Consider the following 17,378-nt stretch of genomic DNA (forward strand, 5'->3'; position numbering starts at 1 on the left):
TCAAATCAAAGGCACATTTTCTTGTGTATGAATTCATGCAATGAGATGTGTAGGACAGGGCTTTTACGAGTTCTACTAGCCTTCAGTAATCTTGAGACTCACTTGGAGAAAACATTTCAGAATAAAGCTAAATAAAAATCAACTGCAGCCTTCCCTATGTGTGATAAATTTTTCTCATCTTTTTCCTGTCATAAATGTGTATCAGTAGATACACATTTTTTTAAATCAAATCATCAGATTACATTGCATGACAGTATAGAAGATGTATTTGAGTACTGCTATTTTTAATCCAATATTCTTCACCTTTTGGCTTGCACAGTGCTCTGTGCCTCTTTAAAAGGGCAGGAAGATAAATTGTTGAAGTGATACTGTCCATCTACATTTATAGACCTGGATTTCTTAGTGACTAATAATTTCTTTGAGCTCAATTGGAAGTGTCATCAAGGAATCTGATTTTCCAGAAGAGCTCAGTAGCCATCCTCAGGGCCAAATCCATTTTAGGGGGCACTTCAGACCACTAGTTGCCTTTTTTAAAAAAAAAATCTTGTTGTTTTTAATTAAAATGGTATTGATGCATTAATTTTAGACAGTCCCCAGGTGAATTCTTGGCATGGTGTGAGATTTTTTCAACAGTTCTCAATCTGATGTTCATCACTGAAAGTAACAGTGATTTGAAGAACGATTTCTGTGGGAGTGGGATTAAGTCAACAACAAAGAAACTTGAACTCCAGAGCATATGTGTAACAACAAAACAATTTTTGAGTTATTGTGAGGGAGCAGTGCAACTTTAAAGGTATTCTGTCCTTTGAACCGCTGTGGTTAGAGACTGCTGCTATGTATCTTCTTGAAAGTTGAGAATGCAAGCATCTCAATAACAGGTTTTTCCAGCTCAGATTCATGAAAGGCCTAACCATAAAATCATAATATTCATGTTATGTCCTTTAGTGTCATGTGATTGCAAGATAAAATCCTGATACATGATCCAGCTTTTTCACCACATTCATAAATCGCATAATTCTCAAAGTCTCAGCAATTACATGTGCAGTACATGCTGAGATCCTTTTTGTCTTCTGCTCACCCATTTTTTGTATGTAGAGAGGCAGGGCTTTTTTTTGCTGGGGAAAAAAAAAATCCTACTCAACCAAATTCCTTTCACAAACCATGCCCTTTTTCACTTAAAAAAAAAAAAAAAAAAAAGTTCATGTAATTTGATGGTTGATGTTTTTCCAAGTCCTTGTTTTGTGTTTCCCATTAGGCAATCTGCTAGTGCAAGAGAGTACATGCCAGCTGGGGTAGCAGCATGCTGTTTGAGCTCTCACTGAGCAGAAAGCCCAGGAATCTCGTTTATCACCCCCTTGCTTGCCTTCTGGCCCCTCAAGTTACCCAGCCTAATTCTGCAAATCCAAGAATTTCAGTTTACACATCCACACCGCTGTATCTTTTTTAGACAGGCAGTTAATTATTTTAGATGTCATTCTGACAGTTTAGACATTGTTTTATTTAATAATAGTAACCACTTCAATAGAGTATGTCCCTGACATGTCTATTCTTAGGAGAATCATTGGAGGGAGTCTGTGTATTCTGAAATATTGGCCCATATGCGTATTATTTTAGAGTAGGAGTAAAGAAGTGTAAGCCCTGAGGAAAAAAAAATAAAATTGAGATATAAAAGTGAACCTAAATTCCCTGTTGTTTTTTTTTTTTTTTTTTTTTTTTTTTTAAACCTTCACCTTACTGCACACTGTGACTTTGCTCACTGAATTTCTCTGATGTGACCAGCAACCATCTCACATCACTCCAATCCTTCAATCCCACAAGTAACATGGCTTATTTTTTTCTGTGAAGTTTTTAGTGAACTAAACTATCAGCTTGGAAGAATGTTAATTGCCCGAGTGTGGTAGAAGACAAGGCAATTTGCATAAGAAACACCAATGTATTTCAAGAATGTCGGAGGGAAGGGTGCATGCCAGGATCCGGCATTCTTGCTAGCCTAAAAGTCTGCATGTGCATAATCCCAAGGCTCAGCGGCCTCGGAGGGTGTAGGACTGTAGGATTTTAGATGAAGTGAAACTTTTTAAGTGTTGACACTGCGTGGCTTGGGGAATCGCACTGTACTGTGGTACAAACTTTGCTTAAAAATCCCTCTTTAGGACTCCTGGTCTTCTGGATGACCTTGGCAAACGCCTTTCCTTCTGACTCAGTTCTGCACCTCAAAAATGGGGAGTATGATACCAAGCGTACCACAAAACACTGCAAGATCTCAGCATGGAAGCATAAGAGGCAGGGGTTAGCATATTGTTGTAGTGAGGCTCGCTAAAATCAGTGATTTGTTTCTCTGCCACAGCTCGGGTGTGCTTTCAGTTAGAGCTCTAGGCCCTGTCTGCATGTGAAAAATGGTATCGTTTAACTTCTGGTTTGGCTTTAATTTAGGGTATAGCCAGTACATTTACCAACACTATTTGTCCTGATTAAAAAGTCCTACTTGACAAAGAAAACTCTCGAACCCCTCCTGTTGCTTAACATTCAGTTTCTGTGCCCTTTTTCATGCAAGCTTAGTATCTTTTCAGATGCCGTTCCCTTTTTTTTTTTTTTTTGTTTTGTTTTCCCCCCTAGCAAGGACTGTTCCTACCAGGGCTAACCAGGGCCAGGCCTGTCCTTTGGTGTTTTGGGCCGTGGTGCAGCAGGACCAGGCCGCAGCCCCCTCGCTCCGGCCTGTGTCCACACAGGGTGCTGAAAAATTCCTTTCCTTTCGCCCAGCTACAGTTACACCCCCGCTGGTGATGGCGAAAGCAGGTGCAAAGTGACAGAGCCAAAAATAGTGACCTCAATAAACCGTTCCCCCGTGCAGGGGGTGTTGCAGCTCTCCTCCCCCTCGGAGACCAGCCAGGCCGGGTTTGCTGACCCAGGGAGTTCAGACAGCCACGCTGCCCCGCATCGCTCCCATCGGGCTCCTTAAAACCGAAATTACAACCTGCACGAGTGGCATAGAGGTGCAGAGGGCCCTGCTTTGCCACCCGCTGTCATACAGCAACGCTCTCAGCCCTGCCCAGGTTTTGCCTTGGGTCGGAGGGTGGTTAGAGGGAGCAGTGAGAACCCCATACGGGCTCCGTTCCCGTTTCTATCCAGTCCATCTAGTAAAACAGCCTCTCCTTATCTTCTTCCCCTCATCCCCTGCTTCCCCATAATAAACCCATGACCCGTGGCTTGAAAGCAGGGTAGAATTAGGGGATAAAAGATTTCTTTAGCATAGTGGTTTGAAAACACAGGTCAGATTTTCTCAGATATTTTGCCTCTTTGTGTCTGAGGCCTTGTTTTGTTTATTTTTTATTTTTTGTTTCCCACAGGATCTAGGCATTTGCTCATCGCATGCAATAACACACAGATGTTATTGATTACAGAAGAACTTTTACAAGTCGTAATTAATTTTTTGACATTAAACATTGCTTAAATGGGAACATTCTAAGTAAAACAAAAAAAAAATAAATCTCTTTTCTAGTTATAGTAAAGAACTGAAACTAAACAAACTAAACTTGTTTTGGGTATTATACCGTTTCCCTTGGTAACAGTCTTTATGTGGAACAACAAAATCTGGCTTTTGTTGACTTCCTCGTCACCACTTTCTGATTCCTACACACTAGACAAAGGCTTCAGTATTAAATTCACAAGGACTGAAGAGTATGGTTTGCATATAACAATAACAAAGCTTTGGCAGATGATTTCAGCCACAGATTTTAATTTGGAAATGATTGAATTGCTTACTTTTCACAATTTCTGTGGTTTTGTTTTTCAGTTGTAATGGAAAATTTTGCACTTCTTTAATTCTAACTTGCAGTTCCACTGTGCTACAAAATCTGCACGTAACAAAACAAAAGCTGAAATGTCTTTTAAAGGGTGCACGCCAAACACTGAAATTACCCCGGAGAAAAACCTAACTTTCAAGTGTTCTTAGATGCGTCGTTACGTAATAAAATTAGATTTCAAAAGATGTTCCCTTGGAAGAACATAAGTGGCTGGTTTTGGTTAGACATGTGAGGAGTTTGCATAGCCGAGGTAAGCGTGCGGTTACCACGAGTGGGGGTGCACAGGTGCGAGGGGGGCATACGTGCATCTGCAGGCACTGAGCAGGGGCTGACAGCCCAAACTGCTCCAAAGCATGGGTCTACAAAGCTGCAGGTTTTATAAACAAATAGGGGATTTTTTTTTTCTTTTAGTTTAAGGAAGTTTAGCTTGGGTGTATATTTGAACTGAGGTTGTATGTTCGACTACACCTAAGCTGTTTTATTTTCCTTGCTTTGTCTTGCGTTCAGGCTTCTTCTTGAAATAACAATCGATAGGGATGTAATAATGCCGAGTTAAAATCCCTGATTTTCACTTTTCCTTTACAAGAAAGATGGGATTCTTAGAGTTATTCTAAAATTAGAAATGAAATAACGTATCATCCGCAATAAAGGCACCAGAACAGTGCTTGCTGTAGTGACCTGTAAAAGTAATTCATCAAATTTATAAGTGTTTTCATGGCAAAAGTGTACTGCAGGCTTTGCCTTTGGGTAAAATGACCAGATGGGGTATTGCGCTTATATACGGTAAAATTATTTTCCTGTATGTATCTATCTAAAAATATGATATGGACTGGCATGAGAAAATGAACCTGACTCCTTGTTCTCTACATAGCTGTGGATTTGTCCGTTTGTCCTAGTTGGAGGGCTCTCTAACTGGGAGAGTGGGTGGGAGGCTGGAGGCTGCTTGCATTGAGACTTCCTACCTGAATGAACTAACAGAGCAAGTTCAGAACAAGGCAAAAAAAGAAGAAAGAAAAAAAAAACACTCTTGCCTTCAGAAGCACTTGGAGGATGAGTGAAGAGTGTAAGGCTTTTTTTTTTTTTTTTCTTTACTCTTAGGTTTCAAAGCTGCTGTGGGGCCCCTAGCCCCTCAGGCATGTCTATGCTGGTGTTTTGTTTCTTTTTTTCTGGTACCCTAATGTGTATGAGTTTCTCCTGCCTCTTTGTACAGTTACAGACTCCGCATGGCCTCTAGATGTCCCTCCTCCTCTTCTCATAACACCAGCACCAGGCAATGCAAGAAATCCAGCTGCACTGCATCCCACTTCTTCAAGGAATAGACTTCTGCATGTCAGAGCTGCACAGGTACAGCGACGCGGTCACGGCATGTCACAAACACACCCTGCTTGTGTTTCTCTGGGCAAGGATTGCAAAGCACTTTACAAACCCACAGTGATGCTGCTCTTGTAACTGGTCATTGGTGAGAAAACAAGTATGAAGGGGAATAGCAAGGTGCCCTATGGCAGAAACAGGGCCTCTTGCTCACCTGAATCCAATGCAAGAGACAAAGCCTTCTCTAGCGATGTGTAACCCTTACATCCTCTGCACCAAAAGGCTCTGTCACGGCAGTCAGCTCTCAGCCTCGTGGAAGATCTAAGCAGTGTTTTCTTCCATTTGTGAGCTTTTGAGACCTGAGGTGTTGCTCCTCTGGATTATGTGTTGAGCTTGAATATTTTTTGTAAGGATGAGGCTTTGTCTCCATCTGGGAGTGCTATATGTACCTGAGAGCAGCAGAGGGTAAAGTGCTTTGGGATCTACAGATATTATGGTTGGCTGCCCTGGTTGAATGACAGAAGCTCGGAGACCAGTGTTACAATGCACTTTGCAGTGCTGTGCTAACAAATAAAAGCACTAGGTGGAGTTGTAGCAAGACAAACTGCTGTAATGAAGCTATACAAACTTGGACAAATTAATGAGCTGGCCCAGTGTTGTAGGTGATGCTGAATTATTTTGCCATTGGTTAACTTTAAAAAAGGCACTTTGTCTTCTGATCCTTCGTTTCCCCAACGGCAATGTGTAGATAATCACCTCTTTTACACTAATGTAATACCTCAGGAATGTTATACTTACCCATATGAAGCTAAAGATGAGAATGATGGCCAGCAAAATTGAGACACCTCAGCCTGAAATTTATTCTTTGTTAAAATGGTTAATTATATTCTGAAAATAACATTTTGGGAAAACATTAGGAAGATTCTGAAGCTCACTAGCTCCCAAATAATGGAAGTGGTTGCTAATGAAACGTTAATGTCCCTAACTGTAGTGTAGACCATTGAGTTAGGGGAAAACCAAGCGAAGTTGAAGCACAGGCATCTTCCCTGTGCTGCACTCACTGAACACCTCGTCCTGCTTCCAAGTTGGTGTGACGGGGCCTCATTGCCTGAGGAGCCAGGTGGATGCTCTGACTGCTTAGCCTTAAAGTTGACTCTGATTAAATGCAACTCTCTGTGTATTTGCAGGTACTAGGAACTTTTGACTGGCAAAGGTGAGGTGAAGTAATCCTCAAGCATTATCTTCTCCTGCTTTTTCTCAGATGAGGTGAGACCGGTTCCTCAGTAGATAGCAGGGACAGCGGTTTCTTCTGCTGGAAGCAATGGCGTGCTTGTGTCATATTGTCCTTCCTTCCAGAGAGAGAGGGAGAGAGCGCGGAGCAGGGCTCCTGCCTTCTCCAGAGCACGATGAACTGTGGATGCTGGTGAGAGGGTGATTCCCCAGTGTCCCCTGCCGCGTGAAGCCCACGCGTCAACAGCCAGTGGAATAGCATGGAGAAATGTTCAGACAATTGCAGGCAGATTAACCCTGTTCAGAGGGCTGATGGGTTTGGATGAGTCTCCTCTTTCTGGTTGAACACAGAGGGGTTTAACATACTATGCAATTAAATTCTGAAAAGACTGTTACATCATTTTAGTTTCTACTTTACATCCTAACGGGTAAAGAACTGGGCATCCCACAAAAATCCACTGAAGAGAGTGGTAGGTTTTGCTGAGATTTCCACATCTGAAGCCTGTGGGTACCCCAGTCTCTTGACTTTGTACCATAAGCTTTAACGGGCATGATGCCATTGCTTTTGAAGTGTGTCAGGACCCACGTTTTTTTTTGGAAGACCACCTGTTAAGTGATCTCTGTGAAATGCACTGATAGCCCAGTTTCATAAAGGGACAAGCATCCGTTTCTCAAAAGCTGCCATCACATTTGTTGCCAACCTGGTACTCTTGGTACAGTCAGGATTTATTTATTTAGTGAGAGTACCAAACGCGCATGTTGCTGTGCAGTATCAAGCAACAATTTTCCTTCAATGCAGAGCTCTGTGTTTGTGACCTGTAATGCAAGCATGCTTAGCTTCAATGGTCCTGTAAAGGAGGCATCTGTGAATGGCAGCCAGTAATGTTGCAGAATAGGTCAGTTACTAAAATGCAGTGCAAAGAGGTCTCTTGGCTCTTGCTCCAAAATGTGACAATCACAGGTGTATCATCTGGCAGGGGTGCTCGGGCAAATTTCACCTCCAAGAGATTCCTTCCAAGAGGTTCCTTCTGCCCAGTTTTTGTGGGATCCCTGCTAATGTAGTGTCTGAGTTTGGGATTTTTCTAGGAGGCCAAGGGGGTTGATTGCCCTATTTCCCCCTTGTTTCAGTCAGTTTATTCCTTTTCTTATCTTTGCACTCCACACAGGTAAGCACACATCTGTGTACGCACACATTAGTTGTGAAAAAACAAGTGCCCAGTTGATACTCCTTCCCACCACCACCCTGAAAAGGTCAAAAAAGGATCAATTATTTATATATCTACATATATATATGACATATATTAATATATATATGTATGAAATTGCTGAAAACAGTTGATTTTTTATAGTTTTGATGAAAATCAGAATGTTCAAAATGAATACAAAAGCTTTAAACAAAAACTATTGGTTTTGTTCACCGTAAAAATGTCTTAGCTACATGTTGTTTGAGTTGGAAAGCAAAGGTCTTCAGGACCTTGCATTATCTAGCTACAGATTTTTTGGATAACCCCTATTGGAGGCTTTCTAAGTGCAATTGTGGTGTGGGGGAAGGCTGAGATGCTGAGAACTAGATGAGCCATAAAAAGCCACATCCCCTCCCGTGTTTGGAAATGATGTTTCCAGTCTGAGACCATGGAGATGCAGGCTTTGTGGGGAGAGCTTGTGCCATTGCTGGCTGTTCCGTCTCTTGCCTAGAGTGGAGAGTCTCTAGGATTTGTCCCCTCTTGAGCTTTTTGCTAGCAATAATTTCCTCTTGAAATATGTGATGTACTAATTCCAAACTAAGGCTGAATTTTTTCACAGCAGCCTGGAAGACTGAGATTCTCATTATTCATTAAAACTAGTAGGAAGTGAGTATCCAAATCTGCTAGGCAGCTTGGTAAATCTTGGTCAAAAAGCACAGAAAATAGTTTTCCTGGCCTTATATATACATATATATATATCTCAAAGAAGCTGGCGTGCACATACAGCTCTCTAATCAGTTTGGCTCGCTTTAGTTTTGCACGTTATCTTTCCTTTAATTTTCTCTGCACATTATCTTCTTCCTTTCATCATCTAGTATTAGTATGGTAAACCCTGTTCTTCAGAGCAGGAATTATCTTCCTGTGTGTCTGGACAGCATCTAGGTAATTTGAAAAATGAATATACAGTGCTAATATAACACAGCTCCAATATACTCTGTCCTAAAGCACCACTTCAATATGCCCTTGATTTTCCCAGTGCAGCTGTGTTAGGTGTTTTGTCGAAGATCCTGCTTACTGTATAAATCTTCACTGGTCACTCAAGGACTGTTGTTGAGGAAGAGCTTTCTTGCCATGCAGCCCAAATCCTACTTTAAAGAACCAGTTCTTCTGAGACGCTCTCAACTTCCAGCGACAGTAAGTTGAATGAAGTACAGAGAAGTACATCCATGTCTGGCATGGATGCTGCTGAGTTCAGTGCCTTTAAGGCATACCAATGAGGTTATTAGAGTTCACTTTTGTGCAATTTATTTTTGCTGCTTTTTTGTTTTTCTTCTTTAGAGTGTTGTTAACCATAACAACAGACAAACTCAAGGAGAGAGGTGTGTAAATTGTTGTGCTATACGAACATTTTTCCCAGAGAAATTCTGGTTTATCACACAAACCTGTAAATATGTATTTACAATTTTGAAAGCACGTCTTTATGTCCCTGATTGTAAATGCTCCGTTTTTAAAGTTTTATAATGTGTGTTACTCAACCAAGAGACCACAGCACACAGCTTTAGGTTGTACTGGTCTATCTGAAAGATCCATTACAGTCTAAGCTGTGGTAGAAAAATATTTGTGCCACTGACAAGAAATAACCCGTTGTTGCACCAGACTTTTCATCATTTTCCCTCAGATGACAAACACATTTTTTTGGGGAGGGTGGGGGAGTTGATTTTTCTTGTAGGAAAAATGAGTTCAAAATGGTGTCATTTCTCTAGAACGATGAGGATATTTTCTTCACAGTAAATTCAGGAAAGTATGCCATTTTTTTCCAAGGCAGAATTTCACAGTTTTGCAGCAAATTTTTAACCTCCCCCGTGCCTGCTGATGAAACGTGAAATTTTGCCCTTGACTAATATCACAAGTTCTTGTGAAAATTCAAGGAGAGGGTGGGGAAAAAGCTCAGGTTCTGCATGTAGGAATTTGCGAGGCTGACACCGGTAGCTCTGCAGTGCTCTCCTGACAATGCTGATGTTGAGAAGTTTATGAAAAATAAACTGTGTGGAGACGTGGTATTAGCTGGTTGGTGCTTGGATGCTGAACATTGCTCTGGAAGACTGAAAGCTCTGTTGTCTGTCTGCCATGTAAAGAAAAAGAACAACAATAAATTAATGTTACAAACTGCACCATGGAAATACTTGTTATTTGAGCAAAGGAAGTCTTCAAAATGGAGCTGCAGCCTATTCTGGCTGCAAAATAGGTGAGTGATTTGGGGTTTTACAGGTGGGTGGCAGGAGAAGAGAAGGAAGATGGAAGTGTCACTTTGCCTGCCAGGCTCTGTCCATGCTATCAGTGATTGCTGCAGACTGAGCTCTCCTGATGCTTCAGGCTCCAGGTGGACACAGGTGGATGAGCAGCACCTTTGTATTTTGGACTCTCCATTCGACCCCAAAGCTCTTGGTGAGCCTTTGCAGCACTGAGGAATCGACACAGCGCAGTGCAGTTCAGGAGGCTGCTGTCCCCTCCAGGAGGTGAACGTGTGGGCAGGGCATGAAGAGAGGGGTCTGCTTCCCTGCTAGGAATGGTCCCCGTTTTGTTCATCTCAGTTAAAGGAGATGCTCCATTGCTAGGCCTTGGGTGGGAAGGTTTGGACCTTGTCAAGGTTGTGTAGGGCTGTGGAGCTTGGCACTTTTGGTAGGGCAGTTGGGCACCATTCACCTCCAGGGCATTAATCCAGCCACATTCTTTAGAAACAGGAATAGATGCAACAAACATCATTGGGAATGGCTGAAGGAGAGGTATTAATATTAATTTCACATAGACTAGAAATAGATCTTTTGCCCCAGAATATCTGAAGATTCCTTACATGCTATAAATCCAACCTGTTGGTACAAAATCCACTCTTGTCACCACTGCACATTGTTGCCCTGCCTGCAGCAGCCTAGCAGTCAGCAAACCTCCTCTTGCAGTGTTGCAGTCTACCCGCTTTTTATTAAATGGCATTCAGTGTCAGGATTTGAGTGATCGAATTTTGCTGAACTGTAAATTTCTCTGTGTTTGAAAATCTTCTGGGTTACTCTTTAATGAAATAGATACGCACTTGTCTTTCATCTGTCTGAGCTGTCACATGCAGCAGCGCTAATTCCTCCCTTTGAAAAGAGCTATGGCTTTTCTGGAAGAAGACTACCTTCAAGAAACAGGTAAGGAGAAAAAACTTTCTCATGGGAAAGCTTCTGTCTTAATCCTGTTTCCTCCCACTGCAGCTGCCAGGTGGCAGATGGGTGCAGCCAGCAGGAGACTGCCGTTGGCAGGGCCCCTGACTGAGTCTCAGTTTCGTGCTCAGGGTGCTGATGCAGAGGCAATTCAGGGGAAGAGGGAAAAATAGTCAGGCTGTCTCCATCTCTGATGCCTGTGCGAGTTGTGAATAGCTTTACAAGGCTATAGGATATGTGGTGTGGTGTGTGCTCAAGAAAAAAAACGTGGTGGGCAAGGAGAATGCAAGTACATTATACCTGGGATCCCTGACAGCTTGTCACCACGTATGTAAGATGGGTCAGCTATGGGAGTACAGTGGAAATAAAAAGACTCATCAGGCCCTGCTGAGAAGCATTTTCCTGGCTTGTGAGCGATGGAGCCTTTCACCTCCAGGCCACCAGCTTGCATCAAGCCAAGGTGACTGCTCCGAAATGGCTGCTGCTGGTGGCCAGCAGCCCACCTGGGGTGAGCAGCAGGTGCTCCCTGCCTGGTCTTCCAAGGGCACCAGTGGGCAGAGAGAAATAGTGCTGTGCCTTTCAGTGCGAGAGGCATTTATCTCAGTTTAGGGATGAGCTAGCCTCAGCAGCTGACTGAAAAAACACATTCTGGCTTCCTGATTGTGAACAAGCACCATTTATTCTTAAATGAAGAAGAGGAGGAGGGCAGACAGGTGCTTAGGGGTTGGAGGGATTCAGGGAGGAAAGGGATTTAAGATTCAAGCTGTGCTGCATTTGTTTTATGACTTGCTTTGCAGCTGCCTTGGAAGAAGAAGAGACAGTTGTTAAAGATTAGGCCTCCCTGGAAATATTGTCTTAGGTACGGGATGCTAATGCAAATAGTCCCCCCCACGCTCCTTTACTGATCTGCTAAGCTCTGGGTCACCTTGACTTTATCAGTGCTTAGCAGGGTTGGGTTTCTGTTCATTTCTTTTGGAGTGAACTGTAAGATGCTTTTAGCATGCCTCGTAAATGTTTTATTTACAAATAAATGAGGTATATTAGCCCCTTTTTCATTTTCTTGAAAAATCTTCTCTGTTGTTCTCATTTACTCTTGGAATTAACATTTGCCTGGATGACCAAGCCTTTTTGAACCATTGAAATAAATACTTCCTTCAAGATCAATGAGAACCAGGAAAGAAGCTGGTAGTTACAGCTTGGGTGCCGTGCTCTGTGTGCAGGAGCTCTGGAGAACTTCTGGGAAGGGCTGAACTAAGTGCTGCTTCTTGGGGCAGAAAGCGCCATTCTCATGAAGGAGGGATTTTAGAAACTAGAGAAGTCAGTGGAAGGTTTCAATAGGGGGGTCAGCTGTATAGAGCATTGCACTGTCGCTTTTGGAAAGTGGATGTAAATGTTAATGATTTTATTTAACCAGAATTAACACACACACCCCACCCCCTGCTTTCACTAGTGTTGACGGCCATGGAGTAGACTTTTGGGACCAGCATTACGTTGGAATATTTGCACTGTAAAATACATTTCTTGTGATAATACTCAACCTGTCATCTACCAAGCATATTTACTCCCTTTTACATTTTTTCTTCCTCCAGCCGGAGTACTTGACTGACAGGCTCCGTGGTTTCTCTGAGTCCGACGATGAAGGTTTCCCTAGGGTGCATTGTTTTAGGAATGCCTCTTTATTTGATCTTGGAAAGTAAAAAATCCAGACTATTATTTCCTTTAGGACTCTGCCCTAGTAAATAACGTATGCATCTGAATTCAGCTTCTCTTTGTGCCTACCACTGACTGATTGGAGTCCTTTCAGGCTTGGTTTTTCTTTTCTACAAGGATATTCATACATTACTTAAGCCATACCTCAGCCTTTCTTTTGATCAGCTACCTGTGGAATTCTCAAAGTCTTTTGGTGTAGGGCTTTTTCTCCCTGTGGCACTTACATCATTTTCTTCTGTACCATTTTTTTTTTTTTTTTGAAAGAATACAACCCAACCAGACAAAATTCTCTTTCAGCCTAGAACTGATGGAGATGAAGGAAGGAATAGCTTATGTTTAAGCTCTCTCTGTCACTTATGCCAAACAAGTGCATTGCTTCAAATTCATTTTGGGTTTTACAAAACATTATTTTTCTTTGTGTGATGGATTGCATAAATGTTCCAGAACTGATCTCAGTAGTGCTGTCTCCAGAGGAATAATTGCATCCATACTTCAAGTTCCCTGTGCATCCAGCCAAGGATTTTGTCAGCCCTCCTTGTGATGGTGCTGTGCTGCAACAAATGCAAAAATCCCTACTTTTTTTTTTTTTTTTTTTTTAAGTCTCTGCCTTGTAACAGTGAAATACCGGTTTCTGACACACATCCTAGGTGGGATGTTCCGTCCTTACCAAACGGTAAGGACATTCTCTTCAAGAACTGCTCCCACATGGCTCCGTACCACAGGGTCCATCCCTCAGGAGCAAACTGCTCCAACCTGGGTCCCCCATGAGCAGCAGCTCCCCCCAGACCTCCTGATTCTGTGTGGGCTCCTCTCCACAGCTGCAGCTCTGGCCTGGGGCCTGCTCCTGCGGGGGCTCTCCACAGACCATGGCCTTCTCCATTGCAGGTCCACCTGCTCCACCATGGGCTCCTCCACGGGCTGGAGCACAGAAATCTGCTCCACCAGGGGCATGGATTCTTCTCACAGAAACCACCCCTATGGCCCCCTGCTACCCAAACCTTGCTGTGTAAACCCACTACACTTTCACAGCTGGTGATCACCTGAATGCCTTAATGGCTGCACAGAGCTCACGTGGAGCTTCATCTCAAAGCTGGAGGCAGCAGAGGCCTGTCAGAGCAGAACTGCCCGAGGGAGCTCAGTTTGAGGAGGCTGCAGTCACCCGGCATCTTCTGGTGGCTACAGGGCAGCTATCGGGGCACTGCACTGACTCCATGCTCTTTGCCATGGAAGCTGTGCTGTTAACCAGGCATTATTGCTAGCCCCGACATTTTTCCTTTTTACCTAAAACGATAAAATTTGAGTCAAGCTGTTCCATTAGCAGCAATTTTCTATGCAGAGTCAGTCACTACAGCTGGTGGAGTTGGCAGCGACGCTGCAGAGCAGGGCCTCAAGGAGTCTCGCACGTTAACTAAAGCTCAGATCACTGTGGTAAGCACAGGAGCCCAGAAGAGGAAAGTTCAGTGTTGGATCCTGCATGAAACTGGGCACAGTGACACGGCTGTCAGCTGCGTGTGTGAAATTCAGGTGAGCTGCAGTGAAATACATGGAAAATTTTTCCACCTTGCAGAGAGGCATTCCTGGGAGGAAAATGTACCAAGGTGAACCGGAGCATCCCTTGGCCTGCTGTTCAGAGCAGAGGTGAGGCACTGCTGTGCCTCGTCTTGCTGGGTTTAGAAAGTCATCAATGCCGAGCAGGTAGATGGTGCCTAAAACAGCCCAAACAAGAGGGCTTCTTTGCTTGCTTTCTATTTTTCAGACATGTACTGACTTGATCTAATGGCTGCGCACTGTGAACGACAGTATTAAATGAAGCGTGGCTGTTCTGCGTGCTGTGCAGGCGCTGTGTGTGCTGCGTGCAGTGCCCCAGCAAGCGGCTCCTGCTGGGGAGTGCTGCAGGGAATGGGAGGGGGCAGCGAGCCTGTGACCTTCCCACATGGAAATAGGAGAAAGGGGCAAGGAGGAAGGGGAAAGGGATTTTCAGGTATCCTCTTTTTATTTATTTTATTTTATTTTATTTTATTTTATTTTATTTTATTTTATTTTATTTTATTTTATTTTATTTTATTTTATTTTATTTTGCTTTAATGTTTCAGAGCTGAATGCAGCTGTGCAGATAGTTTTGCAAAGGAGTCACCAAACAGCTCTGTGGGAATTTCCAGGTACTTGATCAGCAGTACACATTGCACGAGGTGGTGCTGGAGGGAGAAATGAGTGTAGTCCCTCTGTTCTTCACTTTCCTTCCCACCCAACTAAGTGCCACGCTTCTATTGGCTTTTCCGACTTTTTGTATGGTTTTAGAACTTGGTCTTGTGGGCTACGAATATCAGCAGACTTTGTCCAAGCGAGTTTGCCCTGGCAAAGAGAGTGAACAGGCAACAGAGCCGGCCCAGTGCCCTGTCCTCGTTGGTGGGATAACGAGGACAAGACTTTGGGCACATCCCTCCTCTCCCCTCCTTCCCCTTCTTTGCTCTAATGACAAGAACATCTGATAATGACAAGAACATCTGACATAATTTCTTGTAGACTCATGAAACAATGATAATTATAATTCTATGATAATGAGATGTCCTATTAATACATTATTTTCTCTTTGTAATGTTGGAGACTAGATCTGAACAAAGCTTTTTAATTATTATTATAATATAGCTTTCCCTCTGTAGGAGGGATATAATAGTAATTCCCCACTGTGAGATGTATGGATGAAAATACAAAGTACCATATGCAATTTGGATATTATCATTCTACTAAATCTCAAGCCCTTCCTTTTTCTTCATGAAAGCTGTATGGCATGAAGTAAATTGGGTAGCAGCATTAAAAGAAATACACAGATTACTTAGCATATCTAAACTTCAGGAAATTCACTAATTCTTCTACTTCCTAGTGCATTTGGCTGGTTTTGCTTGTGCTGCTTTGGTAATGGTGAGAAGAGCCTTTGATATTTGCAGGTCAGGGAGGAGAAAAACAGTGACTGAAATCAATACCTGAATGCTGAAGTCATGTGGATCGAACCACATGGCCAATTTTTTCTTTTCTCCGTATAGCAGGCAAGAAGGTCAAGTGGAACATCTCTCTTCTGCTTGCGAGGACAGAAATTGTTCCTGTGTCATAGCAAAAATGAACATGCAAAGATGTCTCTGTTTAAACACTTTGCTGATCCGAGCCTAAAACCATTTAAACCAGTATGGGAAGGAGCCACCTGGTGGGAGGCAACAGCTTCCAGCACAGGCCCAGTTCCGCAGCCATTCAACTGCCCTGGGCGATAGTGGTGCTAAGGGGGGGACGCTTGGACCAGATGATCTTGGAGGTCTTTTCCAGCCTCATTGATTTTATGATCTGCCAGTTTCGTAGGGCTGGGAGTAGGGCACATGGAAGTGCTGAAACTGGGATTTTCTGGGGGCTGCCAGTTCCGAGCCAAGCTCGCACTATGCAATGCGATTGCTGGAGGCGCTGAGCAGCCCAGGCTTCAATTCCCCCCTGCTAAAACCTCTCCTTGTGCCCCTGGGTGAGTCCTGTGGCCTCGGCTGCCTGCAGGAAGGGGCAATGAGGCCTGGAGGTGGCCAGACCCTCGCTGGCACCTGCCCGGTTTGCCTCCAGCCGAGCCCCAGCCTGTTTTTGTGGTGGGCCGGTGCCCTCTCCTCCCAAAGACAGCGCCGATGACTCGTGGAGGACAAAATGATGCACAGCTCCCAGAGTCAGCATCCTTTTTGCATGGGATAGTTTAAAAATAAAGACGAATCAGCTGTGTCAGACGGGTCTGGGAGTTCACTCCCGGCCCTGCATCCCTGAAGAAAATAAAACACCGACCAACCACCGCCCCCCCCAAACCCCAACCGGGCTGGGTGTTTGTGAGGGAACAGCTCCACCAGGGCCCAAGGGCCGGGGTAGAGGTGAACGGGTTAAGGCCGAGCTGCGGCCCCGCAGCAGCGGGGGGAGGCCGGAGGCAGGGCCGCCGCAGCGGGGCGGAGGAGGCGGCGGCATCGCAGCGCGGCTCCGGCCTCCTCCATCCTCTCCCCTCCCCTTCAACTGCTCGGGAGGGAGGGACGAGGCAGCCGGGAGCCTCCTCCGGCCTCCCGGAGCGAGCTTGGGGCTCGGAGCCGGGACGAGGGCAGCTCCCGGAGCTCCCCCCCCGGTGCTCGCCGTGCCCCTGCCCCGGTTCCCGTTGAAGCCCGGCGGCAGCGGGCGCCTCTCTTCTCCCCCTGAGGGGGAGCACGGAGCTCCCCTGGGGGCCGCGGGCAGCTGCGGGGCTCTGCCCATGACTAACGCGAAGGACCCGAAGAGAGCCATGGAGTCCTCGCCGGCGACCTCCAGCCCTGCAGGCCCCGTCACCTTCTCGCAAGTTTTCGGGCAGCAGTGCCAGCTGATGGAAGCAGGTAAGGGAGGGACGGGGGGGCTCCATCCCCAAAAGCTCGGTGTTTCCCCAAGGGACAGCAGGGGTGAGCCACTTTGTGGCTGTCCACCTGCTTCAGCTCCTCCCTGAAGCGATTAAAAGTCTTGTGTCTGAGCGGGGTCACGCATTTGAGGTAAGGGTTGGGGTTGTTGCGTGTTTGGGGTTAGCGTGGACCAGCGCAAGGTGCCCTGAGCCCTATAGCATCGTTACGTATTGGTGCATATATGACACATACAGCAACTTCTGAAACACAAGTGTAGGAATTGCTTCAAAATAATGTGAGCTGGAGGTCGACTTGCTGTCATGGATGGGGACTCGCTACACACAGCTTCGCTAGGTGTGCGGTTCTCTGTTGGTTTTCAGTTCTGTGAAAGACAAAATATTTGGGTTTTTCCTTTGCTTTTTGTGGGTTTTTGTGTAACTGCAGCACCTAAATTGTTCCATTTCCTAATTGTTTTCACGTGTGTAACTTCTCAGGGCTTTGCCTGACGATCTGTTGCTTGCACCTTTTGGTAATTAAAGAGGGAGCGTGTGGGCTGCCTGCACCCACTCCTTCGCT

The 17,378-nt window shown here is 44.7% G+C and overlaps 2 protein-coding genes across 9 annotated transcripts in view; both read left to right on the forward strand.

Moving 5' to 3' along the window:
• PRDM2 (PR/SET domain 2) overlaps nt 1-9,696 on the forward strand; it is a 70,961-nt gene extending 61,265 nt beyond the window's left edge. For 7 of the 8 annotated variants that reach the window (XM_027443326.2, XM_027443328.2, XM_027443323.2 and 4 more), the window contains 2 exons: nt 5,011-5,144; nt 6,299-9,696. In XM_027443326.2, the coding sequence (XP_027299127.1) occupies nt 5,011-5,119 (109 nt within the window). In that variant the 3' untranslated portion in view covers nt 5,120-5,144; nt 6,299-9,696. The remainder of the gene's footprint in view (nt 1-5,010; nt 5,145-6,298) is intronic. The other variant, XR_003492307.2, reaches the window with a different exon arrangement.
• A 6,769-nt stretch (nt 9,697-16,465) lies between these two features.
• The window catches only part of KAZN (kazrin, periplakin interacting protein), a 179,375-nt gene continuing 178,462 nt past the window's right edge, over nt 16,466-17,378 (forward strand). Inside the window, exon 1 of the mRNA XM_038166572.2 lies at nt 16,466-16,802. Within this exon, the coding sequence (XP_038022500.1) occupies nt 16,685-16,802 (118 nt within the window). The 5' untranslated portion in view covers nt 16,466-16,684. The remainder of the gene's footprint in view (nt 16,803-17,378) is intronic.

Source organism: Anas platyrhynchos, chromosome 22 (genome assembly GCF_047663525.1).
Source record: "Anas platyrhynchos isolate ZD024472 breed Pekin duck chromosome 22, IASCAAS_PekinDuck_T2T, whole genome shotgun sequence".
NCBI lineage: Eukaryota > Metazoa > Chordata > Aves > Anseriformes > Anatidae > Anas > Anas platyrhynchos.